Source organism: Sinocyclocheilus rhinocerous, unplaced genomic scaffold, assembly GCF_001515625.1.
Source record: "Sinocyclocheilus rhinocerous isolate Xijiao unplaced genomic scaffold, SAMN03320098_v1.1 scaffold1294, whole genome shotgun sequence".
In the NCBI taxonomy this organism is placed as follows: Eukaryota; Metazoa; Chordata; class Actinopteri; order Cypriniformes; family Cyprinidae; genus Sinocyclocheilus; species Sinocyclocheilus rhinocerous.
In genome coordinates, this window is record NW_015656157.1 from 1056230 (window position 1) to 1081977 (window position 25748).

General features: G+C 39.8%; 1 protein-coding gene and 1 pseudogene across 1 annotated transcript in view; both read right to left on the minus strand.

Annotated features, from left to right (window-relative positions):
- Positions 1 to 1830, minus strand: part of LOC107719568 (outer dense fiber protein 3-like protein 2) — a 4857-nt pseudogene extending 3027 nt beyond the window's left edge.
- Positions 1831 to 3148: 1318 nt separating this feature from the next.
- LOC107719636 (C3 and PZP-like alpha-2-macroglobulin domain-containing protein 8) overlaps positions 3149 to 25748 on the minus strand; it is a 30898-nt gene continuing 8298 nt past the window's right edge. Inside the window, exons 20-43 of the mRNA XM_016527121.1 lie at positions 25248 to 25479; positions 24529 to 24682; positions 23550 to 23689; positions 23228 to 23279; positions 22800 to 23098; positions 21271 to 21496; positions 20982 to 21158; positions 20763 to 20844; positions 16271 to 16427; positions 15832 to 15906; positions 14551 to 14716; positions 14381 to 14467; positions 14166 to 14302; positions 13225 to 13380; positions 12906 to 12968; positions 12025 to 12272; positions 11798 to 11885; positions 9995 to 10069; positions 9710 to 9815; positions 8561 to 8671; positions 8268 to 8480; positions 6419 to 6493; positions 4185 to 4377; positions 3149 to 4041 (exon numbers count right to left, since the gene is read on the minus strand). Coding sequence (XP_016382607.1) covers position 4041; positions 4185 to 4377; positions 6419 to 6493; positions 8268 to 8480; positions 8561 to 8671; positions 9710 to 9815; positions 9995 to 10069; positions 11798 to 11885; positions 12025 to 12272; positions 12906 to 12968; positions 13225 to 13380; positions 14166 to 14302; positions 14381 to 14467; positions 14551 to 14716; positions 15832 to 15906; positions 16271 to 16427; positions 20763 to 20844; positions 20982 to 21158; positions 21271 to 21496; positions 22800 to 23098; positions 23228 to 23279; positions 23550 to 23689; positions 24529 to 24682; positions 25248 to 25479 — 3313 coding nt within the window. The 3' untranslated portion in view covers positions 3149 to 4040. The remainder of the gene's footprint in view (positions 4042 to 4184; positions 4378 to 6418; positions 6494 to 8267; positions 8481 to 8560; positions 8672 to 9709; positions 9816 to 9994; positions 10070 to 11797; positions 11886 to 12024; positions 12273 to 12905; positions 12969 to 13224; positions 13381 to 14165; positions 14303 to 14380; positions 14468 to 14550; positions 14717 to 15831; positions 15907 to 16270; positions 16428 to 20762; positions 20845 to 20981; positions 21159 to 21270; positions 21497 to 22799; positions 23099 to 23227; positions 23280 to 23549; positions 23690 to 24528; positions 24683 to 25247; positions 25480 to 25748) is intronic.

The following is a 25748-nucleotide window of genomic DNA, read 5'->3' on the forward strand; positions in this document are numbered from 1 at the left end:
AACAACCATGCATGTCACTTCTGCATGCTGCATCTTACTCTGTGAGATAAAGTGTCACTCTTTTCATAGCTTTTGCCGGCTCTGAGACACTTGCGTGTTATTTCTCCTGCTCTTTTTCTAGCAAAAATTCTCTCATCACTAAATGAAAACTTAAAGTGAAGACCTGATTATTTCAGGAGCCTTATCACAAGTCCATTGTTTTTGAATGTTGGTGCTACTTCTGCTATATTTTCACACTTAAAACAATTATTTGGTATTCCTCTTGTACCATTGCCCTCTTTTATGTTAAGAAATAAGTCACGTGGCAGTTCTCTCCGAAGTGGTTCCACTGCTGCCAGCATTGAGTCTGAGTATGATTCAGTGAGCTATATAACACTTTTAATTGTCAGGAAATTACTTGTCTTTAAAAGTTTTGGTTCAATATACTTACCTGTTGATCAAAAATAGCTTTAAACCTGTAAAGATTTTTTAAAAAGTTTTATTTAGTAACTTTCAGGAGGGTGTACTCATTTTTGCAACACAAAATTTTATCAGTTTGATAAGAAAATCTTATTTTGCTGAATAATTTTGGCATTCTTCTTTGGTAATTGATCAAGCAGGATTGTTGGAACATTACATCTCCAAAGAACCCTAACATGTCTTCTAAGTAAAGAGTAATTGCTGAATTTGTTAAGTTTTAGAGGGGGTGTACTCATTTATGCTGTGCACTGTATCACTCAGGAAAGAAACTGACATGCATCACAATACTTTTTAATATTGTTCAAGTAATATTCTAGTAAACTGTTTAACACACGTGAACTGCACATATTTAATGTGTATTTACTTGTAGAGTTAAACAAGTTACATTGTAGGTTTCAAGAGTCTTTTAATTTTATTTTATCATATGCAATGAATGATTAAATGTCAAGTAATCTGATCTAATATTTTAATAAGCTTTTAAATGTTTGAGATTTTTGTAGCTAATGGGAAGGCCTGAAAATACAAAATATCATAATTCCAAGGCATACACTATACTGTACTATTATGCAAAAAAAAAAAAATTAATTAAAAAAAGAAAAATAAATTGTTTCAAGAATGGATATTTCCAGCAGTCTGTCTCCCTCTAGTGGTGACATTAGCAAAATACAAGTTTATGAATGATTTTAGTGAAAATGTCAACATTGATGATTTGTACATTCCTGGCATAAAATGAGCTAGAAAGAATCCAGCTGTTATATTGGAGTTATTTCCCGCTGAGCTCATTTATTTTACTTCAAGTTAATATAAACTCACTGTTGTTAGTCATCCTGCCATGGAATGAGTAGGCAGGACTTGATGACTTGGTGAAATCATGGCCTACAAAGCCAATAGCCGGTGGAAGGATGTATCGACCAGGCCCTGGCCCTGTAAACAAGATTGAATAAACACAGCCGTCATACTGTAGTCATGCACACAAAACATATGCACAGCCCTACTTGTAATCAGAAATATGCAGTGATGCCGTTTTTGGCAGGCAGCTGTGACAGAATCTGTTAAGATCCACACCCTGTAGATGCAGCCCAGCAGGAATGTGAGCTCATCGCAGTGGCGTGATGGTTTTTCCTGGAGTGGAGGACAGACAATGCCTTTGGCTATCGTCTCTGATACTACCAGGGGAATGCCATGCCATCAGCCCACAAATGTTTGAGGACCAATTTGATTCCACACATGCCGATACTTCCTTCAAACACAATTTTCTGACATTGAAGGTAAGACTGTTGTTTAGTACATAGTATATACAAATATACATTAAAACAGCTCACCTTTTTCTCTGCCAGCAATGACTGGACGCTTCCTCTCAGTGTCACTCATAGTCAAGATCGCATTTGGGACTGGAGGTTTAACCCTTGTAGAAATGTATGTCCAGTCAAGTTCTCTACCGTCTGATGATGTCAGAACTAAAGCCGCCCAAGTGGAAAACTGAACACTTTGGAGTAATCTTCATTCAACCTGGTTGACTCAATTAGGGGCTGCCAAACCCATTAAATATACACATGCGTTTGAGAGACAGAAGCACAAAGGTGTTATCACTTGACTTCATGGTCATGTATATCCATCAGATAATTCCTCCTCTCGCTTCCCTTTCTCTTTCATGCCTTTACTCTGTTCATCTGAGCAGAGATGGACCATCAAGCATGGGTCGCTAAGGAGACCAGCAGCTGGGGGCCCCCCTGCAAAGCTGCATAGAAAAGGCCCTCGACATTTGAGAAGATGGGAACTTCTGAAGGACATCTAAGTGAGTATGTACAGTATTCCTATCTATCCAACTGAAATGCATTGTAACAAACTCTGGGAGAGCTATTAAAATCACTGGAAACATGATAGGTGAATATATGTTCACCACAGCACTGACCATCAAACATTAACAATCCTAAGGTAACCTGAGCTGATGTCAACATAGGCAAACTCTCACAAGCTGACCCAGTAAACAGCAATACATGGGGTCAATGTTTTGCCAGGACCTTCAAACAAGTGTCAGAGAGCTTTGAAGAAGCTCAAGCAGTTAACCAGGAACAATAGATTCTCTCAAAACAGTTTAAAAGCAACTTTAACATAAATGTATGTACTTTTAGTACATACAGTAGTATTGTGATTACATAAGATTGCTCTGCAATAATAAAGCCCAAAGTATACTAAGGTTTTTTACGCATGCATTAGGGTGTGCGTACTGTGTGAGATGTAAAGTCAGAACTCGGAGTTCATAACTTGCAATTGTGAGAAAAATAGTTAGAATTGGAAGATGAAGAACACTTTGAAATACTACACATTTGACTGTATGCATATGCGAAGCGTTTGCGTCAGAACTGTAGTATACGGTCTTTACACATTGGAGAATCATCACAAACCAAATTCTCCAGTATGATTAGTAACTGATTGTGAGCAATGCTGCCTAAAATACTTAGAAATTTCCACCCAAAATATACATATGGTATTTTCAATATACATTTGGTATCCTAATTTTGCATATTATATGGAACAGACCGAATACAAATTGCAATTCAAGCATAGCAAAACAGCTTTCACACATGATACAAATTGCATACAAAGTTTATTCTCATTGACTTTTTTCCAAATGTGATATCATTGAAGGTTAAATTAATTTTAAGTGATTTTCCAAATTCACATAAGGCCATTTTGCAAATCTGCATTGATTTTAGGCGAATTTAAATACAGTAAAATATGTTACATGGGACTTGAGAGTAAGAAACTCTTATTGGTACCTTAACAACATCATTAAATTAAACCAAATTATTCAGTGAATTTGAATAATCACATTAGAGACATTCTGTTTAAAAGTGCAGATTTCATATGAGCCTGCCAATTTTCATTTAGAATGGAGGCATAGTCAAAATAGCTTATATTCTGTACAAATCATATTCCAGTTTGTGTAACAGAGTTTGTTTAATTTAGCATAGGGTGACTGGGAAAGAAGCTTATTTATCAGTTGCAGTGTCCTCTCCGATTAATAAGTCAGACGTCAATAAGTAAAAATAGTACCTACACACCTTAACGCACAATTTTGTGAATTTTTTCTGCTCTGGAAGTGCACGTTCCATCACAGCACATTTTAACGGGTTGTAAAACCACAACAGTAGATTGTGTTCAGAAAGAAGAGAGGATCTGACTGAAAAAAAAAACGAACCAAACAAAATGGCACTAGCCACAAATAAATACCACAGATAGAAAGCAAAAACAATAAAATATTAGATTTTTAGGTAAATTATACTTACAAACATAAATACTGGACTATTAAAACTAGATTACAAGAGGAATACAGGGAGACGTCATACAATCACTAAACGTAAAGAGCTATGGAAATGAATTTAAAAAACAAAAGAAAGGAGAACTGATATAATCTCTCTTTTCGTACACACACACATACACACACACACACTCAGAGCTGTCATCTCATTGCAACAGACTGGGTACCACTCTTTTTCCCAGCCCTTCTTACACACAAACATATTCACAGAGAATGTACAATGTGGAGCTCCCGCATTTGCTGCTGGCGGCCAGGGGTCTCTGTTGTAGAGGCGGCAGAGAAACAGACAAAAGATTGATGCTTATTATACACATAAATGAAAAAGAAAATGTTTTACGAGGTCAAGACATTTTTTGGAAGAAATAGTCCTTTAAGTGACTGCGGTAAATGGGTTGTATCTCACCATCGCTCAGGTGAGTCCTTTGTGTCCACTGTGAGGATATGTCCACCCAGACGTTGTGCGGTGTCTGCCGCCTCCTCTTCTTCTCCTATAGGCAATAACTTTTCCTCACTCTCTGGTGAAAAGCTGTCCGTGTCTGGGTCATACTCGTAAGAATAATAGGACACCTCAGCTACAGAGCCTGGCTCCTCCCCTCCTATTAAATAAATCACATGCTGCAAAACAATTTGCCATCTTCGACAAAAGCATTGTTTGATTTGTTCCAAAAGACATTTAGATGTTTTTTTCTGGAAATCAAGATAAGAAAACTTTTCTTTTTTTTCATTTTGGCTGTGGTGTCCCTTGAGTGTATGTTTTTGGCCCATTTTACTTTTTATTAAAAACACGTTTGTGGAATTTAAGTAACATTTTAGCAGTTGTTAATAATAAAAGTTGTTAAAAATAAAATTGTCTTTTAAATTAATATAGTTAGCAAATATATCCATTGCCAGACTACATGACTGACAGAAAAAGAATACATGTACAAAATGGCCTGAAGGGGGTGCTCCTTGCAAATATAAAGCAGCAACTCAAGCTGATTCTATTACTGTCATATGTTTCAATAGAAGTGTGTAAATGTATCTCTAATGTTAAGAATTCACAGCTTGGGTGTCTTAACTCATTTATCTTTCCACAGAGAATGTTTGCAAGGCTTTAACTTAGAAATGTCCATAAATTAAAAAAAAAAAAAAAAAGACAAATCCTAGTTTATGGGCTTTTGTTAACACAGCTGCTCAGCACCACTTAATCATCAAGGATAATAAATGTCTTTCTTGCAGTTTGGAATTATACATGAAACTGAAGTCTACTTATTTTCCATATAATCCTTCAACATCTTTACAACATTCATCCATATAAATAAAACTAATGTAATAGAAGAGTTGAATAAATGTATGTGTGTTTTTTTTTTAGTTCTTTTTGAGCTTAGGTCAGAATAAGACATCACTGTAAATCAGAATTCTGATTGAATGCGTTTCAATCAGAAAACACAATTGAATGCGTTTCAAACACATTTGTGATCTAGGACTAAGCTGAATTTGTGTCAAGGAAATGCTCTCACAGATTTCCAAAACACATATTTCTGCTACACAGGTAATGGTGTGAGTTTTTCCAAACAGATTTACAAATGGCAAACCCAAGAAAGTCACCTCAATCATTAATAGGTCGCAAACAAACTTGGTAATTACCTCAAGCAAAAAAGAACTGCAAATTCTCGCAAACATTTAAACAGGAGGCTCCTAGGTTAAGTAAACTTTTAAAAAATAAATAAAAGCGGGCCAAAACCATAACCTTGAGGAACCCCAATAACCACAGCCCTATAGACACATTTTCTCAGCCCAAACACAATACTAGGCAAGTCTTAACAACAGCTCTGCAAGAGACTGTCTAATCAGTCTGGGAGTTTTCCAATGGACACAGACGCACATACCTACACACACACACCTAGATGAGAGTGCATGTGATATCATGAGCACTTGTAACTTGCTAATTTTGCTTCTTAATGGGTTGTAATGTTTTTCCTTTTCAAATTTTGCCCCGTTTTCCAATAAAATATCTAAACATCCTTAAAACCTGATACATTCTTGAAAAGCAAAATTCTGCGGAGATAAGACTGGGTTTTAGAAAACGTATCTTGAATCAATTGTTAATTCACAGTTTTTTCATATATTACAAGGACTCCAATAAAATCAAGAATATGAGGGATATCTATTGTATTTATGTTTTATATTTGTTATCAGTCATACTGTCCACACTGAATTAGTCAATGAAAATTGCTATTGTCATTGCTGGTAACTGTGTTTGCAAGAAAAGCATAATAAAGTATTAGTCAAAAAAGAATATGAGGGATATAAATCCTGCTAAAGATACTACAGCATTGATTTCCAACCTGTTGCATTAAAATTTGTACTTATCAAATCCAGCCAACTTTTACTCACAGTTAATGGTGTTTGAACAGGCCAAGCCCTATACGGGAAGGTGTGAGGTGATCGACAGGAGGCTGGGATACTAATTATCCGAGCATTAATGTAGTCTGGGCTGATATGCAGGCCTGTGCATGCATAAGCTTCTATGCATGTAGCCTCTGATCACTGAACTCTTCAACACCTGCCCATGTGTGGCACACGCTCACACCTGCAGGGCACTGATCCAGATGTGTTCAAAGAAAAGAAGAAGAGAAGAAGAGGAGAAGATGATACCTGCAGGAATGAGTAGAGGTTCCTGTTCTGGTTCTTCTCCTGTAGCACATTCTCGCTCTTCTACGGCCACCTCCACTGTAGGATGACAATGCACACATAAACATGTCAAATTAAAGTTCAATGCAGTACTTTATTTAGGAAACAGATACATTAGTTGCTCAGTGTTTCATATCTGGTTTCCAGATTCAAGTCTAATATCATTTGTTTGCACTTGTGATGCCAGATGTTCTGATATTTTGTTATCTATTACTTCAGACATTTCCACAATGTTTTCACTAAATATATTTAATTATATTAATTTATATGGATTTACAATACACGGTAATAAAAATCAACATTTAACCCATTTATATTCTTACTAAAACAATAGTGTCAGAAAAATACCATAGGCAATAATGTGATAGAAGCTTATTGGAAAATTCTTTAGTGATGCACAAAAGAATCACTGAAGGGTTGTGAATTGATCCCTTGAAACAAACTATTTGAACAGATTCACAAAATGAATCACACTATTCAGTAGCAACATTTTTGATTCTGAATTTTTAGTAAGAGCACCAACGATCCTGGAATGAATCCAATGACACTTTAGATTCATAAATGTATCTTTATAAAACCCGATTCCAAAATTATATACATTTTTAAGAACTTTTTTTAGTGATGCACAATAGAAATTGTTGATGAGTTTTGAACTAATTGTTTGAGACAATTTTAACTGATTTACAAAAATGAATCACACTGACCAACACACAGACACTAATGATTCTGAAATTAATCTTTAGGAAACTTGATGCAAAAATTTTAAATAAAAGAATAGCATAATCACAATATTCACAATGTTGCTTCAATTTAACCAGAAAAATCACTGTGAATATATAACTGTACCAGTAGACTAAAACCCAAACTGCTTGTAATTTAGGATCTATAACCTGCAAAAAAAAAAAATCACGCAGCCCTAAACATGCTACTGTGGTCTACCATATTGGCACTGATTTCCCGCATAACCATTTTTGTGTCCCCCTCCCGATGGCGGTCCTCTGTAAAACAAGAAAGCCCCTTTGTTGTTGGTCCACTCGTCGGAAAGGAATGTGACAGGATTTTTCTAACCCTCTGCCTCCCCCTTTCTTTTCTCTGTCAAAAGGCCCCGGACAAAAGCGCTCTGTCATTTGGGGAGCCCTGTAATACACCATATACTGGTGTGTGTATGAGCATATGTATGTGTTTATATCATCTGCAACTGCAGCACCTGAACAGCTATTCCTACCAAAGCAGGTACACGCACCTTAGTTTTTCTCAGTAGTGAAAACATGGGTTTGATTCTTCGTATCGGGCCTGTCTGGACACGGATAATTGCAAAGTATTGAAAACACTTTGATTCTCTTTGATGCGCAAGTGGATGAGGCTTTAATCTCGCCTGTGATATGAAAAAACAAGCAACCGGATGACAAATGGCAAGGTACGAATCTCAGCAACAGACCAAAATGAACCTATGGAAGCTCTGATCCACATTACAGTGATCTAGGTTGGAGATTTGTTTGGCTGAAACATCTGCGGTCTTCCCCGCATGTCCATGCCTGTGCGTATCCAAAAGTCCTGCGCATTGACCTCTTAAAAGGAAGGAAAAAACATGTCTCTAATTATGCAACAAGCATGACTTCATCTTAAAGTGTCTAGGGAGGGTAGCACCTGGTTCAAGGTCACATGGCATAAATCTTGGTGAAAACGAGTTTCGTAATGAAATGGTACAGGTTTACAAAGCTTGGGTCCTTAAGTTGCGTAAAAAAAAAAAAAGAGGAGAGGATTTTGTTGACACGTCTAGGCTATAAATTCGCAGGGAGGTCGCAGAACTTACTCTGTGGACAGTGGCTGAAGGGCATCTGCTCGATCTGTGTGCCGTTCCTGCAGGCGGACACCTCCATCTGGCACTGGTTTTGGTAGATTTGGCCATCAGAACCACACACGGGCTCGCCATCATAGCCACAGTCACGATAACACGTACATCGCTCGTAGTGTTCCTCCTCCGGACAATCAAAAATGTTGTTGCACTGGCTGCCTTGCACAAAGCCTGGAGGGTAAGAGTGAAAGAGTCATTAAATATGAAGTATTTGATATTAGAAGTAGACATACTAGAAGACAAAGATGTACCCGTCCAGTGATTGCTGGAGCTTTCCACTTCATTGCATGTGGTGCCGTCACATAGTTCTCGTGCTAGTGGACTGCTCTCGCTCACGTTGTAGAAACGAGTGGCTTCAAATGCTGTATACACATACACACAAAGTGGATAAAAAATTGCCTTGTGCAAAATTCATGTCATTCAAAAGACAGAGAGACGGGATATAACTAAAAGTAATAACTTGCTGATATTTCAGTAATGAAAAGTGAGTGAGGGAGCCATTTAGTTTGTCCATTTATGAAGCACTTTTCTGATTCATTAAAAAGAATTGTTTGTAAGAGTAATTTAGCCACAAACTGAACTTACACTGGTACATCACCTGTTTGTTGTTGTGTGTAATCTGTAATCTCAACAGAAAAACGTGTTGTCCATGTATTTTTTTTATTGGATTTTTCAAATAAAAGAACTGGTTATGAATAATGCTGCCTTTAAGTGCACCAGGGAAGCTTGTACCAAAGAGTTATTACAATGTCACGTTCAGAAGTTGGAGAAGTCTGAAAAATAACACTGAAGTAGCCTAAACAAAACAAAAAGTGGTTTCCCGTTGACCCAAATAACTACATCTGAATTCATAATGATGAAAATAATTGCTATCACTTGTACATTGTATCTAAGCAAAAATATTGTTTTTGTAAACAGTAAAAGGGGAGTGACTAACTTTACACTTATTGTAGGCCAATGTTGCGCCTTTAAAATGAGTGAAATGCAGCATGTATAATTAAAATAATAACTTTGCAAAATCATTCTTTACCAATCACAACAAACTTACTTTCCGATATGATTCAAACTCACCCTCAGGAGATTGATATCTCGCATGTAATCTAAAATTCAGAGTTTCTCCAAGTGTAAATACGGCTGTTCAGTCATTCATGGGCTCGGAACTCATAATTACGATATTTCTGACTCTTGTTTGTTTCTCAAACTTACAAAGCATCCATGGTTTTACTGTCTTGCAAAATAATACCCTGTTATTCTTTGAAATACCATGGTATCATAGTACTGAATGATTACCATATTCATATACCAAAGTACCATGGTATTACCATCTAAACAAATACCACTTCTATACTATGGTGCCACCACGATACTCTTTTGTATGGAGTGGGATGGTCCAAACTCACCTGGTTCATAATAGTCATAGACTTTCACTGGCACTGGAGCTGTTTTGCCCATAATATACTCCCTCACAGCATTGAAGACCACACAGGTCATACACTGACTGGGGATCTGTGGAAAAGACAAGACCCCAGCAGACTTTACAATGACAAATCCTTAATATGCTCCCCTGACAAAACACCTGAAGTTATATGAGACTTTAACCTCAAGTATTTTAACATACAGCTCTCATGTTATGCAAAAGTGCTGCTAGAGTTACACAAAGCTGTAGTTATGTGACTTTAACTCACCTCGTCGAAGTAGAAGAGAACCTTTCGTCCGTCTACTTCATACCTCTTCAGCCCCACTCGTTTATCCAACAACAGCTGGGAACAAAATGATTACAAAGAAGGATTATTTAGCACAGTAAACAATGCTAACTTAAATGCTAAAGCTAATATGTCATTTAATAAATGGTTTTATCTTATAGTACATTTATTACAAGCACAATACACATGTAAACCATTCTTTGAATGTGGCTAACAGGTAAGTTTCAGGTATAAATCAAGATTTTTCATTCTTGAAAATAAACTAGCATTTAGCTAGCTCTGTTAAAGGGAAAAACTTGAGTTAAAGAGAAAAACTTCACTTTCTATGTAAGTAACAGTTATAATTTATTAGTAAACCACGTCAAACAAAAATCTGACTTTAAGGCAGGAATTCCTCTTAATCTTTATACTGTATATTTGACTTCTTAAACTTGCTAGCTGTCATGCTAACAATTCAACCAGACTGCCAATGCACAATATCACTGCACATTTGCAAAAAGTTGAACTCCTCATGTCGTATACTCAGTATGTGAGTATATGTACAGCGCTGCCTTCCACAAGGTGTTTAAAGATGTCATATTTAGTCAGGGCCGTTTAACATCCTACATCCTATGTGTGTGTGAGTGAGAAAAGAGAAAGGTGGCAAGCACTCGGACACAGTTTATGAGGGGCCCAGTGTGAGCTGGCGCCACAAGGACACATTTGAACATAAACACACACAAATATACACAGTATGACGGCAGCCCCAAATAAATGACCAAGAGTGATTTAATTTGTCCAAAAGCCACAAGCAGAGAACACGATTTCAGAAAAAGCCGTGCTTGTTAGCGTTGCCAAAATAAAAAGTCTAAAAAAGGAAACTTGTTGCCTTAGGGACCAAAGATCGTTGTCGTAATTAGACATTTATAGACATATACGTAAATAACACTGTTGACTTCACTGTTCATTGTAAAAAAAATATTGATTTTCACTGTGGAATATATGAGAAGCAAACAATCTTCCAAGCATGTCCTCCCCCTTACTATAAATTAAAACAATGAGACATGACGGTGTAAGCAATCTCGCTTCCCATAGCGAAACGAGGAATGTGAACAGCCGGGATCGTGTAATAAACATGGAGCCAGCCAGAGGTGGCTGTGTAAAGCCAGCTCGTTACTGGCTAATGGTGCTAATGAGACACGTTCCACCGCGGTGAGCTTCGGAGTTGGTTCACGTTATACAGCTCCCGAGGTAGTGTCGGTTTACTAGCGTGGAGGACATGAGGCCTGGGACCTATAACATGACTAATGAGGGACAATCAGCTGACTGGGAACAGCAAAGGTGACTTAACCAACCTCTGTTTACCCACATACCCCCAGCTAGAGGGGGAGGTGGGGCTGATTGACCCCCCTGAGCATTTCCTGTTCCAGGCCGCTGCTCTGGACATTATGGCCCTTTCATATATAATTTCATGTTTTTATTTTATTTGACACAATCCAAATAAGAACGATTGTCAAGTGTTCTGTGTGTGTTTATGTTTATGTGTTCGTGAGAGAGTGAAAGAAACTGGTAAATTCCACGCCATACTGCCTCCTTTGAAATGGCCTCCAGATGTAAAAACTGTTCATCTGCCAAGAGGACACATGCAGAAAAGGAGAAAAGGAAAGAGCGAGACAGAGAGATGCACTGTCCTATTACAGAGACACCTTGTCAATCTCATGTCTACCTTGAATAATGTGAAATGTGAATGTGACAAATGATGGGAAGTTCTAGGAGAGATATTACACAAAAAAAGAGCAATCTCACCCTTTCCAAACTCTCGATATCTGCACGGAAGCCAGACAAAAGTGGGACTTCTAGGACAGCCATATTGGATGAACCAGCATGCAGCCACCTGAGGAGGAACAGGCGGAGTCAGAGCATAAACAACACCTCTAAAATCAAAACTCAATCTAAGGTTATTTATTCATATCAAACTAGATCAAGTGAAATAGACCTCAAAATGCATCAAATCCTTTTGTCGATGCTGTTACCTGGTGCAAACCTCCAAAGTAACACGGTAGTCCAGGTGGTCTTGGTGGGCCGCAGGGTCCTCGTCGTCTACAGGAGCTCTTCGCTTGCGACTCAGCTCTGATCGGTTATCAGCATGAGAACGGGAGCGAGGAGACCTGTGTCTTGAGGACGGCTGGATGTGATGTTCCTGTCTGGGTTCCTTGAGATCGACTTTAAGCTGAAAGGCTGGCTTAGCCACTGGATCAGGCACATTGTAGGATACATCAATCTGAGGATGGAGACAAGGATATGATCAATAGCACCATGGTTTCATCTGGCACCCCATTTCCATTCAAAGAAAAGTTAAAGAATGGACTTTTTTTGTCCGTTTAATTGCCTAACCAGGAGTAAATCGTACCACTGGTGACCTAAAAATGTCCTTATTTCATTTATGTCCTTACATAATTACATGCCAAAATTTAATATTTAGTGTAAGGGATTTTGTTCAAAACTATTTATTTGCGCACAGATGCAAGATTCTTAAAATTTGCATTGCTTCCTCCAAACAACCTGAGAACAGAACGTTCTAGGTCAAGGTGCTGACGTGGTTCTGCTTATTTTTGTGGCCCAGAATGAGTCTATTGTTTCCGAGGGACATCTTACAAAAAATAGACCATCCTATCTAGGGGGTAGATTACAGGAGAAAGAACATACCCCTGGCATACAATTGCTTAAGTTTTACCAGATCTTTCCATTCTAAAGTCAGGAATGTGAACATTAGTACTGAATTTCCCCTGGAAAAAGAGCTGGCTGTCGCCACGGAGGGATTCGCCTCTAGATGAGGAGGAGGAGGAGGACGAAGAGTACAATCGTTTATCCGTGAAGAGAATTTGGGATTAGGTGTGCCAGAAACAAATAGTACCTGCATTAGACAGCAGCCTTCTCCTTTAGCGCTGACAAACAGTCCTGTAGGAATGCTGGGTATCTGAACAAAAAGAGAGAGAATGCAAGACTTATCAATCAGATTAACAGCGCAAGTATAAGCAAATACATTAACCGTCTGGCCCCTGTCCAACATCCAAATTACATGCATTTAAACTGACACTGCTAATCACAAAATGGAGTGATGTGCCAAGCAGATGCTGAGAGGAGGGACATTTCAAGTTCAGGCCCTCACTGAAAATACCTCTCCGACAGTAGAATGTAGAATTGTCAATAGTGTTAGTGAAGGATTTTTTTACCACAGCTTTTTGTAGAATCTTCTTATTGCCCCATTGGAGCTCAAAAGTTTCTTGGAAATCCAGATTAGTGGAAGCCAGAGATATGGTGAGATTGACCCCGCCCACATATGACAGGATGGCATATTCAGACAGGGCTTGCAGTGCCACACAAGTATCCTGTTTTTGGAAAAATAAAAGAAACTCAAGTCCAATAAAGCATATTTAGCCTACACTATATTTGGACACACTAATGTAGTCTACTTACTGTATCCACCTTATTTTAAAGAAAGAGCAGGTACGTGTAACTTGAATGTGTGAGGCTTTCGGTATCATCCGCTTTCAGGTATTTTAGCAGTACAAAAGCAGTCTGTTATGCTGCTTGATGTTGATCATCGTAATCATAAAATTACTGGTTGCAGCGCAAAATAGTTTTTTTAACGCTGAAGGAAATAGCTTAATTTAGCATAAAAAATAAGGTGGATACTACACAGTGTACACTTAATATACACTTAATACTTAAAAGAGAGTATTCTTCCTTAAAAGCATCAACAAAACGCATATATTTAAATGCACATGCTTAAGTTGTCCACAGTTATTATCTGAGTAATAGAATTTATCATTTTTGATCCACTCTTGCCAATTAGATCAAATAATGATTCAATAATGATACTTTAAAAGCATTGCTGATTTTACTTGTTCATTTGTGAGAGTTGCAATGCATGGGCTAAATTGGGAGAAATAGTAAAAGTAGTATGCTATTACAAATTCACCTATTGTCAGGTTGAATCTGGGAAATTGTGGGAAACAAGATTTGCACTTCTAAGCAAATGTAGTAGATTGTAGGGGGGCAAACAGAACATTTGCATACTATGGATTGCACAATAAGTAGATGCAGTAAACAAGCATAACATGAATCTTTTATTCACAACCAAGGACTGAAGAATGTACCAAAGATTTTTCACCTGAGTTGAGGAAAAACCACCCAGGGCATTCCGTTGTTGTGATAGCCATTTAACTACAGGTAGGGCCGATGCCACATCACCCAGAAGTGTGTAGGTGAGTAGACCATAAGCTGTCATCTCAACTTCAGCTGACACAACTAATAAAGCAGAAAAAAGGTTTAATATATTGAATATTGTTGGTGAGTTGATTAACTGATGGATGACTGACTGATGACCTGATTGGGAGAGGCCATCATTGAAGCCCATGAATGTGTCTTCATCAGTTACAGTACTGCCAGTAAGACTCCAATGAGTGAAACCATCTGCAAAGACAGCAGAACATTTTAGATCAAGAACATGCTAAGCTTAACCAACAACTATCTTTTAATACACGTTAATAAAGTACCTTGGGTGATGGCCATGTGGTTAAGTCGCCGCAGAGCCAATGGAGCATAAGGACTACGAAGCAAAGTGAGTGCATATGCGGACAGAGCAGTTGTATATGGGTCGTCAGCAGAGTAAGTGTTGCTCTCCAAAAACGCTTTAGCTTTAGCCACAGCAACCTTCTCCTCCTGAACAAAAACATTCAGAACTATTCATTAGTTGAGGAGAATAAATATAGCTTAGTAAGTGTATTTGAACATACTTCTAGGTGTTGTTAAGGTGTAGTAAAACATTCCCAAATGATGTTAATTCATCACTTAGCTTTTACATAGCTAGCAGGTGTTTCTTGTGCTAAACTTCAAAAACCTTCAGTACAAATCCATTCCAATCCTTCAGCTTTTCCTTCCTAAGAAACGTACAACCTTGCTAATGATCTTTCATCTGTTTAGCATCAGCGGACTGACTTTCATCTGTACCATATGTCCTTTCTCTCATGGAACCTGGACCCTAGCCCTGAGCAGCCATGTACGCTAATCTGACAGGTATTCTTTTCATCAAGTCGATTTTAGAGTGAGAGAAGAGGGTCTTTGTAGTGTCTCATTCTGTCTGTACTTCGAAGGCTGCAATGCTACACATTACCAAAGCGACATATCAGAGAGCAGGTTGGCAAGGCTTGGCTCTAAACCAAGCTAACCTTAGCGGGAACGAGCGAGTGCTGTTTTGTTAATGAAATCTCTGATTGTAAAAATGACTGAACCCTTTCAAATTAGGGCTATCAAACAATTAAAATATTTTAATCAAGATCAACGTCATCATGCAGGTCCAATCAGTTATAATATCTAATCTAACAAATTTTATTACGTTAACTTTGACAGCCCTAATTCATATACAACTTGGTTCTTTTTTGTTGCATTTTTAATGGCAATGAATGCATGTATGCACTAGTTGGGCAATGTATAGAAATTGTGACTTGGTCTTCATGTGTTTTTAATGGAATTGCCAAATCTCTTTTAAGTTTGAAGAAAGGAATGTTGGCAGGGTGAAAAATTCAAAAGAATTCCATTGTCTCTGCATGTTCTTATCATAAATCTTTAGATTTAGACAGCAAGCTTCCATATTAGATTACCTATCACAAGGCTGAAAGAAATACTGTTGGTTCTTTGCCAGAACATCCATCATCTTACGAACAGGAATGCCCTCTTAACACGGATCCCGGAAATTTGTGCGAAAAGAGACTTCACTGAGAGGTAGTTTAATGAGACATAGGATAAACAAGATGTGGAAGATGTGGTTGATCTCTCACCTCAGTTGTAATCCCAGTTTCCATAAGAGCTGCCACCACATACGCAGTCAAGGAGATCTTTCCATGAATCCCACCCTTAAAAGGAATTGGACAGAGCAACTTTCACCAGGGTGATGACAAATAACACCTCTATCCCAGCTTCCTCAGTTTGATGAGAGCTTGTAAACCTAAGGACTGTTGGCTTAAATAAGCAATGTTCTGACACAACTAAACTGAAATGGTTCTTCTAGGATTTCTAAAAAGTTTTTGTATCAAGTGTAAACATATCTTGGTTTAAGCTATCCTTTTTGTAGAAACTTTAGTCTAAACCTTTACAAATTAAGTGGGCCAGAGCACAGATTTTCATATGGATCTTTCCCAGTTCACCCATCTCACTCAAATCTCAGAGATACTCCAAACTGCTTAGTATTAAACAAAAAGAAGGTCTCCATTTATGTACCTGTAGGTCTTTGTTGAGTATCCGGCCCACTGCTGGGAATGATCCTTCTTCCTTTTGATGAGTGATCAGCCAGGATCTGGCAGCACGTAGTTCTTCAGGATCAATGAAGATGAAGCCACGTGACTGAGCAAATGATTTCAGTACGAATGCAGTCAACCTGGAGGACCAAGAGGTAACAGATACCAACACTGATGTCTTATGCTATGAGTTCATTATAGGCAACTTGTAAAGGATTCTTTGAAAGTGTAAAAAATTTCATGAATGTCCATTGTCTACTTTTTTTTTTTTGCCTGGAAGTCAAGCTGCATAATTTAGTGTGGATGTGAATAAAGTAGATTTTCTTGGAGAATACCAAATCAAGTATGCAAAGTATGGGATCCCATACATAAAATGAAAGCTATTTGAAACGTCACAGCGAGGATGAACTTTGAAAGATGTAAGAAACAGCTAATGGAAATGCTGGGTGACTTTGCCTTGTAAATGCTTTCACCTCTGTGAGTCAACTGAACCAGGGCTCTACAAACATGCAAACCATGTGCTAATTCGTTTTAACTGCAACATGGCATGTCATGACGCCATTCCTCAAAGTGGCCAGATGATGATACAAGTGACTTCACTTAAAATAAAGGTCAATAAATAAACAATCAGGGAGTTTTTCTGCAGCATGTAATTTAGGGATGTCAAAACAAACACCCAAACAACACTACGGAGTCCTTGCAGGCCTGGCCTTGAATGTTATGTTCCCCAAGAGAGATCATAAGACTGGAGCATTGAGCCTACAGGAATTTTTATAATGTTAAGTAATATGTGTCAGAGACTTTAACTGCCTGACCCAGGGGAAAGGTTCTAGAAAGTGTTTGGATTATATAAAGAGCAGCAAAGTGAAGGGGACACCCCTGATTCTTCTAGTTAGGCTTGCGCAAGACGTTCGGTCAGAGGATTGCAAGGTGCCTTTCTCACAACATAACCCTTGTAAGAAGTCGCCTTACCTAATGCTTTGGAATGCTCAGAAATCTCTGCCAGGACTCTCAAGGCAAACAGGGCTCTTAAAATGATCCTGAAACATCTGTGGTGAACCACTCCAAGCATGCATAAACTTGAGGTGAAAAGCTACTAACCTTAAGCATATAATTTTTCTATGTGGTTTTAAGGCACCCCAACAACAGAATGTGACCTGCATTCTGTTAATCTGGGATTCTTCCTCCATGTCTAGAGCATTTGTTGTTGACCTCAGCAGCCTGGATCCCTATTCACTTTTAATATTGAAAAGAATAGCCAATACATTTAACATTTCACAATAAGTGGTTCACAGAAGAATGTCAAGCAGGTTTGAAACTACTCCTTTAGTTTTAGGTGAACTACGCCTGATTTGCTCAAGTTCTGCAGCAACCTTACAGGAGTTTGTGGGATTGCTGGGGGTTACTGGGGGGTGTAGAGTAGATTACTGCCGCATGTGGCTCACATTGGATCCAGACATGCTGATGCCAGCGAGTGATGCCAGAAGATGGGTTGCCAGATCTGGTCCAAGGTCTAAACATCTTTTCTCCACTTTCGAAGGCATCCTCACACATTACAAAACTCTGCTAAAGTTGCACCAACCTTCCAGGCATTTATAAATAAAAGTTCCCTTTCATGGGAACTTCGAACTGCGTCCTCTAGGGGTCGCTATGGGGAACGCCTCGTCGTGACCCGTGTCTGAAGCATACATTGAGCTTTGCGCACTTTTCTACAAATCCACATAAGTGGTAAGTGTGCACGTTATGCTTTGCCCACTTTTCTAAAATCCACATAAGTGGTAAGTGTGCACGTTATGCTTTGCCCACTTTTCTAAAATCCTGTATGGTAAGGGTTACGCGTTATTGATCTCGTTCCCTTTCTCTGAGTTGGTTTAGACCCCGGTACCTTGGGCTTCACTCAACTAGTGTGTCCCTGTCGACACACTGGAAGCATCGCTCCCCTCACAATTGAGGGTTATTGTGAATATGGTGCTTTCTTTTGAGCGTTAATTGGTGCTTTCTTTTGAGCGTTAATCCTCTCTGAGGAGTTGGATTCCTCGCTCCATGGGCTGTCCTCGTGGTAGTATTGAGCCGTGCTCCCCTTTTATCAAAGGGTTACCTGGAATGAGCAACGTTATTCCTCTGAATTCGGAGTTCTCCTCTCACATGAGAAGTTTGAGTTCTCTGTTTCTCCAGAGCACCAGGAACCAGCAGCATCAGGTGAATAGGCCCTTCCTCTGCCTCCCTGATGCGCTGAGTGTTTGGCTAGCTTGCAGTATGCTTACCCTTCTGATTTTACAATCATGCTGCAGGTCGAGCCCCCTCTCGTTGAGAGCTGGGTTTGTGCTCCCTCAGCAAGGTAAACTACTGCTAGCCGTTCCAGCATTGGAACATGCTGTAGGTCGAGCCCCCTTCTCGACTGAGAACTAGGTGGGTTGCTTCCACAGCTAAGTAAATTATTTCTAGCTGTTCCAGCTTTGGAACATGCTGCAGGTCGAGCCCCCTTCTCGAATTGAGAACTGGGTGTGTTGCTCCCTCAGCTAAATAACTGCTAGCTGTTCCACCATTGGAACATGCTGTAGGTTGAGCTCCCTCTCGATTGAGAGCTGGATGTTTGCTCCCTCAGCTACAGATTTACTGCTAGCCACTCCAGCATTATAGCCGTAGACATAGCGTTTTGGGGATGCGCTATTTCTATCTATGGGCTGCTCTTTCAGGGTGCCACGAGAACCCCTAGAACGGTATTTCAAGTGTGTGCACGTTATGCTTTGCCCACTTTTCTAAAATCCACATAAGTGGTAAGTGTGCACGTTATGCTTTGCCCACTTTTCTAAAATCCACATAAGTGGTAAGTGTGCACGTTATGCTTTGCCCACTTTCTAAAATCCACATAAGTGGTAAGTGTGCACGTTATGCTTTGCCCACTTTTCTAAAATCCTGCATGGTAAGAGCTACGCGCAACGACTTCGTGCTCTTTCTGAGTGGTTTAAAACCCCGGTTCCGCCTTGGGCACCACTCCTCCTATGTATCCTCTGGATACCTACTTTAACAGGGTGTTGCTACTAGGGGTCTGTTGAGACAGTTCCTTCAGCACATACAAAGAGAAACGTGCGGTAGCCCCTGTGTGACAGGCCAAGACTAGTATGATCCTACTCAGGGAACCATGGTTACATAAGTAACCCGAGATGTTTCCATGGTGTTTCAGAACATTAGCTGCTCTTTCCACTGAAGAAGATTAGGTTTGAACGCCTTGGCATTACTAGGGCACCAAGGCGCTGATGGGACATAAAATACTTGCTGCACCATTATGGCCAATCTTTTCATTAGGAACCACAATTTCCTGTTCTATCATTCAGCCCAAGCTGGGACATATTAGCCCAGCTCTGGAGCTGCTGTTCACCTGGCAATAAATGATCAGTGCTAATAGCTGAAACTGGACCAGAAACAAAAGCAGGGTTGTTTCGGACTTATACACATTTTCAGACGAATGTAAAATCCGGGAGAGGGTCTGACATACCCACTGGACCATGTCCCAACAGCTTTAAAATGGAATCCCCCATCAAGTACACTACTTAATGCAGTATTCTTTAGTGGTGTCAAGGTTTCTCAATTCATTCTTACCTTGCGTCAACACATTTGTTTCTCACCTGTGCTTAACTGTGCAAACATTTTCTCCACTCACATACTCTCTGCCAATGCAGCATTGAACTTTCCAGAAACAGCAAAGACCAAGGATAGGAATAAACATTAGCCTGCCGTCTAGTCGACTACTTTTCTGAATGACTAGTTAACTAGTTAAAATGAGTAGTAATGCAAGTTTATTCAGGAATGAGGGGCGACAAGGATCAAGTATGTGCCCTGCTTTAACTTAGCCAAAGCTAAGTTAATTTTCCTGTAACACAGGCTCCTGTGTGTCCAGCGGCAGAGCAGGCAATATAGTGGGGGTTAGGGGCTGTTGATCTCACAGAGGGCATAGTTAATGATGACTGTTCTGAACCACGGGAAGAAATCCCCCAAAACAACCAATAAATCTGTACACCAGTGTCTGGAGTCAGGGAGCTTATTAGTAGTTTGTTAATAAGGCTCCAGGGTACAGTCAGTTTGGCATTTTACAATCCATGGCTCTATTAAAAGTCAGACAACCATGCGTAAAAATAAATGAATCATTTAGATTTTTTTGTGCTAAACAAATATAGGCCAATATCATGAGGACAACATTTTTCTTTGGGTTTTTTGGGAACAAACTTCATATGCTTTCAATCTGAGGTTTAACTTTCTATAATAAATCAGATAGAGAAGCAGGGTGTGTGAATATATGAAGATATTTGTAGAAAAATAAAGAAACATGGATGTTTGTGAAGTTCACCTTTCTCTGACTGGAGATGGGGGTTAAATAAAGGACATGCAAGAAACACAAATATGGCTTACGCTAATGTAATTAAAGCCAACTTCTTAGCAGACACGGCATGCACAGACTTCACACAGCAGAAGCTTACCACATGCTTCCGGAGGAATCTCTTTCCCCAAAGGCACTGTAGGAACCATCCTGCCTCTTGTATGTCAGTTGCCTCTGATAACCTGCCAGGTACATTGGAAGACCCAAGGCATTGTTTGCACTGCGTTCGTACAGACCTTCAATCACTTTAAAATAATTCTTCAGAAGATTAATAATCAAGAAGACGCATTTAAGAATGAAAGCATGTTCTGTCTTGTACCTTGCAGTAGGTAGTCAGTGGCCTCTGCCTCCACCTCTGGGCTGAGCTGATGGGTTTTCTGAAGGTACTTGAGCACAAAGACATTGGGAGCAAAGTGGATCATGTTCTGCTCTCCACAACCAAAAGGGAGTCTGAGGAGCTTGTCAAGATTTTTGAGGGTGGGCCCCATAACATCACCTGGGACACAAAAGATAGTCACAACAGCAATTGCATGTTTAAATTAAACACATTTTAAGGTGAAATAGTAGCTTGTTCTGTTGGGTTGGCTACTCTATAAATTCATCCTTACCAATCATGGCGGCGGTGGCTCTCTCTGAGCCTGGCACCACATTGTGTGGGACTCCCAGAGTGAAGGCCTCATTGTGGTTCTCGTCTGCATCTTCTTTGCGCCAGATCCTAAACTCACCTACAGAACCCCAGCCAGTGGAGAAACCAATATATCGCACCTGAGCAGGGAGTGGTCCGGCCCACTGCAGAATCAGGGTCTCACTGGATGGCTCTAGGCCATGCCCCACCTATCACCAGAAAGATTATGTAACCATGAAACCAGACTATAGTGTTAAGCTGATCTCCACACTAGGCCAAGATGGTTTGTCTGGTCTTTTTAGATTGTTTCAAAAGGGTTTGAGGTAGTTTTCAACTGGTCAGGCTGGAAGACCAACTAATCGACCAGCTATACACAGAGAAGCATCTAAACTGAGAAGCACTGTGCAGGTGTCTTGTATTTGCTTTTAGAGCTTGTGAAAATAAAAGCCTCTTTTCAAATGTTTCCTTTTCGGAAACACCCTTACAAAATGATGAACTGATCCGTGCATGACAAGGTGGAGATATGCATGCACTCATTCAGAGGAAACTAAGCAAGTATGACAACACTTTAATTCAATAATAACAACATGGAAACCAATTAAGTTCTACTCAAAAAGCAGTTTGATGAATACTGCATTTAACAAGCACAGGGAGCTCATAAAAAACAACAACTGCCAAGTCTTGGCAAAAGCTGCCCACATCACCTTAAGCCTACATAGACCCAGTTTGGAATCTCCATGAACAGACAGACTCCCTTAATATTATCAAGAATTTGTTATCAAATATTTGACCATATACAATGAAACATGACTCAACATCCAACAATGAAAATACATCACTTTCAAAACAAATCTAGCCCCAGCTATATGCAAGTATACCAGTGCAGCAGAGTAGCAGTGCTGGATGTGAATCTCTCTGTGCCAGTGAGAGCTACTCAATGGTCATAAATCACAGGGTCTTTGCAGTGGCATTAACCAGTAGAATATGACCTCAGTATGCAGTGTTGGGGAGCAACTAACTAAACATTGCAACATTACTAACACAACTACATTTTTCAATAGCATGACAGTAGCTGAGCGGTTCTGAAAATGGTGTAGGCAGTTTTACAGTGACAAGCTAAAAATGTAGCGCAACACAACTCCTCCTACAATTCGCATTCAATTTTTCACTATCATCTCAGATATTTACCAAATGACAAGACTCACAAAATGTACCGAATGGATTTTTGATATTCAGAAACGTTACTGATTACCTTCTAACAAAGTGAACTGTAACTCAGTGAAACTTTTTCCCTACCGAAGCGAAACTTGGTAAGCGTTACTGCCGCCATGTTCCGAACAAACCTGTTCAGTTTGATGACAGTGACCCCTTGTGGTCATAAAATTCAATAAATCTGCTTATAACTCCCTATAGTTTGATGTAAAGTCACATCTGTCACATCCTGAAATGCCATCTAAATGGTAGGTATCAAATCAAAAACTGCATCTCCTAATGTTTTCAAGTCTACCTTACCTGCACTCCACCTCCTCTCCAGCCGATCCAAAAGCTTCGGAACTCATCCCAGGATAGAATTCCTGGCGTTGGGGCACTGGCAACAGGCTCTCCCATCTTACTCCGCGAAATCCAGGTGCGTGAGTTTTGCCGCCCACCCAGGACAATTTCCACCATTTCGGAGTTGTCATGTGCGCTGGGCGAGAGGGCAATGTGGGCGTCGTTATGACTTTTGATGGCCACTTGTATGTGTGTGACTTTTGCTGGCTTCTTGACGTATTGATACTCATATTTGTTGGGTGTGGAGATATGGATTCGCTCTGTGAAATGTCAGGGAAGAAATATTGGAGAATAAACTTCCCATTCTTTTGATTCTAACACGAATCTAGCAACTATTACTATCAGTTTGAACATATTAGAGAATTAATAAACGACAGGAAAGACCTTACCATTTGGACAGAAAAAGATGCTGTATGTGTACTCTCTAGGTAAACCTTCAGGCTATGGAAAAGCAAGAAGGAGGAATATTTCAGCAAACAACTAAAAACACACTCCTTGCTCCAGGCAAAATCACATAACTCCTCTGCACACTCCTTTTTAACTTTGTACCGCTTAAATTCTCTGGTCTGGAACACAGCAACAACAGATTCCCAGTGCTAACTATACAGTGCTCGGACAATCAATTGGTACATTCAAAAAGTATCTAAACAGTTACATAATACACCTGTTCATAACACAACATATAGTGACAATAAGATCCAGGGTCCCCACCTCTACCAGCACGCTTCTGCGCACATAGTCCATGCCCACGGGGCTTCTGCTGTCCTCCTGTTCCTCACCCACTTTGCCTGCTTTGTTGGACTGCAGCCCATCGGAGCAGCAACTTGGCTCACTGTAGGCCACGGCGCGACCTGCCATGGAAACAAATATGAGAAATGACAGATCACAGTGAAAATGGTTTACTTGCATTGTGGGTGCATATGAGAGGAAGAGTTGCTGTTTGGCAAAGTATACATATACAGATATATACAAGTGCAAAAATGGGAGACTTCTAGCAGCATGCTTTCTTCCTTTTTTTTTTTTTAACAAACCCCGTAATGTCTTCCGAGACCCTGATGGCCTGGGGATAATAGGATACACACATGGCTTCGCAGCAGAATGGCTGCTTGCCAGCAAAGCCCCTTTGTATGCGTGTAGTGAGAAGGAAGGACTTGGAGCCAGGGGGACTAGGACAGAGCCATGGGGGGCCCCATTGGCCAGCACTGACCTGCAAATTCATTGAAATGCCACAGAGACGCATAGAAAAGACCCCCACCTCTATGCCCTTATGTACTTTTCCTTGTCTGATAGCCTAAAAAGAACAACATTGTTGTCCAGCATGGGTCATTGCATAAGTCAAGGACAGGCTGAACCAAGTCAAAGAGTCAAAATATGCGACAATGATTGATTAATATTCCCAAGAATGTTTGCAATAATAAACCTTCTGTAAACAATAGTGAGAACAAATACACAATTCTTGTCAAACATGAAGCAAGCACAAGATTTTTTAAACCTCTAGTCAAACGTTTTACAGAATTTGTTTCTCATGATCCTAAAAACCTTCTGATCTAAGTGTCTAGCATACAGGTGAACTCCTTCAATACTGTTTAAAAAGTATCCCAAGATGCACCTCGTGAAGTTTTTTTTATTTATTATACTGTTTCTGTAAAAGAGTTGGTTTACCTATTGATGAAGTATTCAATGGACTAACCTGTGATGTTGGCAGATACCAGTTCAGAAAAGAGCAGTACTATAAAAGTGGGTGTGGCCTCCCCAGGTGCCACACACTTTTTCCGGGTAAGATGGTGTTTTCCTGGGTGACCCACAAACTTGATCCCTTTGGGCACTGACACTTTCACATGGACCTACAGAGAATGGGCGTAAAAATAAGTCATGGAGTTTCTCCGTATCACACAAACACATGCTCTCCGCATTTTCAAACTTATAAGGCATGGACTCCCAAGGGCTCCTAAAGGATTCTGGGGAATTTTTGAGGTGCATTGCACATTTTCCATGCTGCCTAACTCATTGCCTCCCATCGTTCCTCAAGGATTCAACCTCTAAACCCCTCAGCGCCAAAATTGCTGCAAATCTTTTCTCTGCACATACCTCAAGTCAAAAATAAGCTGATACTAAATAAAATTTGAGTCCACATGATATAAAGGCAGAAACTGGTTTCTATAGCAACTATGGTAGTCAAAGACATGCAAGTGTCTTGGTGCTTGTCTGTGCAAAATTAATTGCCATGGTGCCAAAGTGTTGCTATTCAGTTACTAAGTTTGTTGGCATGTTGCTTGGCAATTGCTAGGATGTTTTAGGTGGTTGCTTATTGGCCCTAACTATCTGTGACAACTGTTATCTTTTGAATCATAGTTATGATTGTAGCAAATGGTGATCAGTTTTTCTGTGTAAAAACACATGCACACACACCTCTGCACATGTAGGAAGGTAGTTATACACTGTCAGTGGGACTTTGGTTTGTTCACCACGGACAACGCTGTACGGTAGGGTGAAGTCGATGAAGAAGGGCTTAAATGTGCGCAGCTCTGTGATCTGAGCCAGGCCCAGACCCTTTTCCGCAGACAAACCAATAGCCTCTGTCACCCATGTGGTGATGGAATCAGGGACGTCCAAGCGTAACTCAGCCTCTCCAGTAACACTGCTGTCAATCAAAGTTACACACACACATATACATACATACATATTAGACTTGTGCCGGTATTCGGTAATGCGATATATCACGGTAATGAATATGCACGATATTGTTATGGTGGGCACTTCTAAATACCGTGAATAATTATATATTACAAATTACTCCGAATTTTGAATGCATTTTATTTATACTTTTCCCATCAACTGGTCAAAATGCACAACACCGCTGTATGCTGCATGAAAGACTCGTGCGCACTCTGATGTAAACAAGCGCAGACG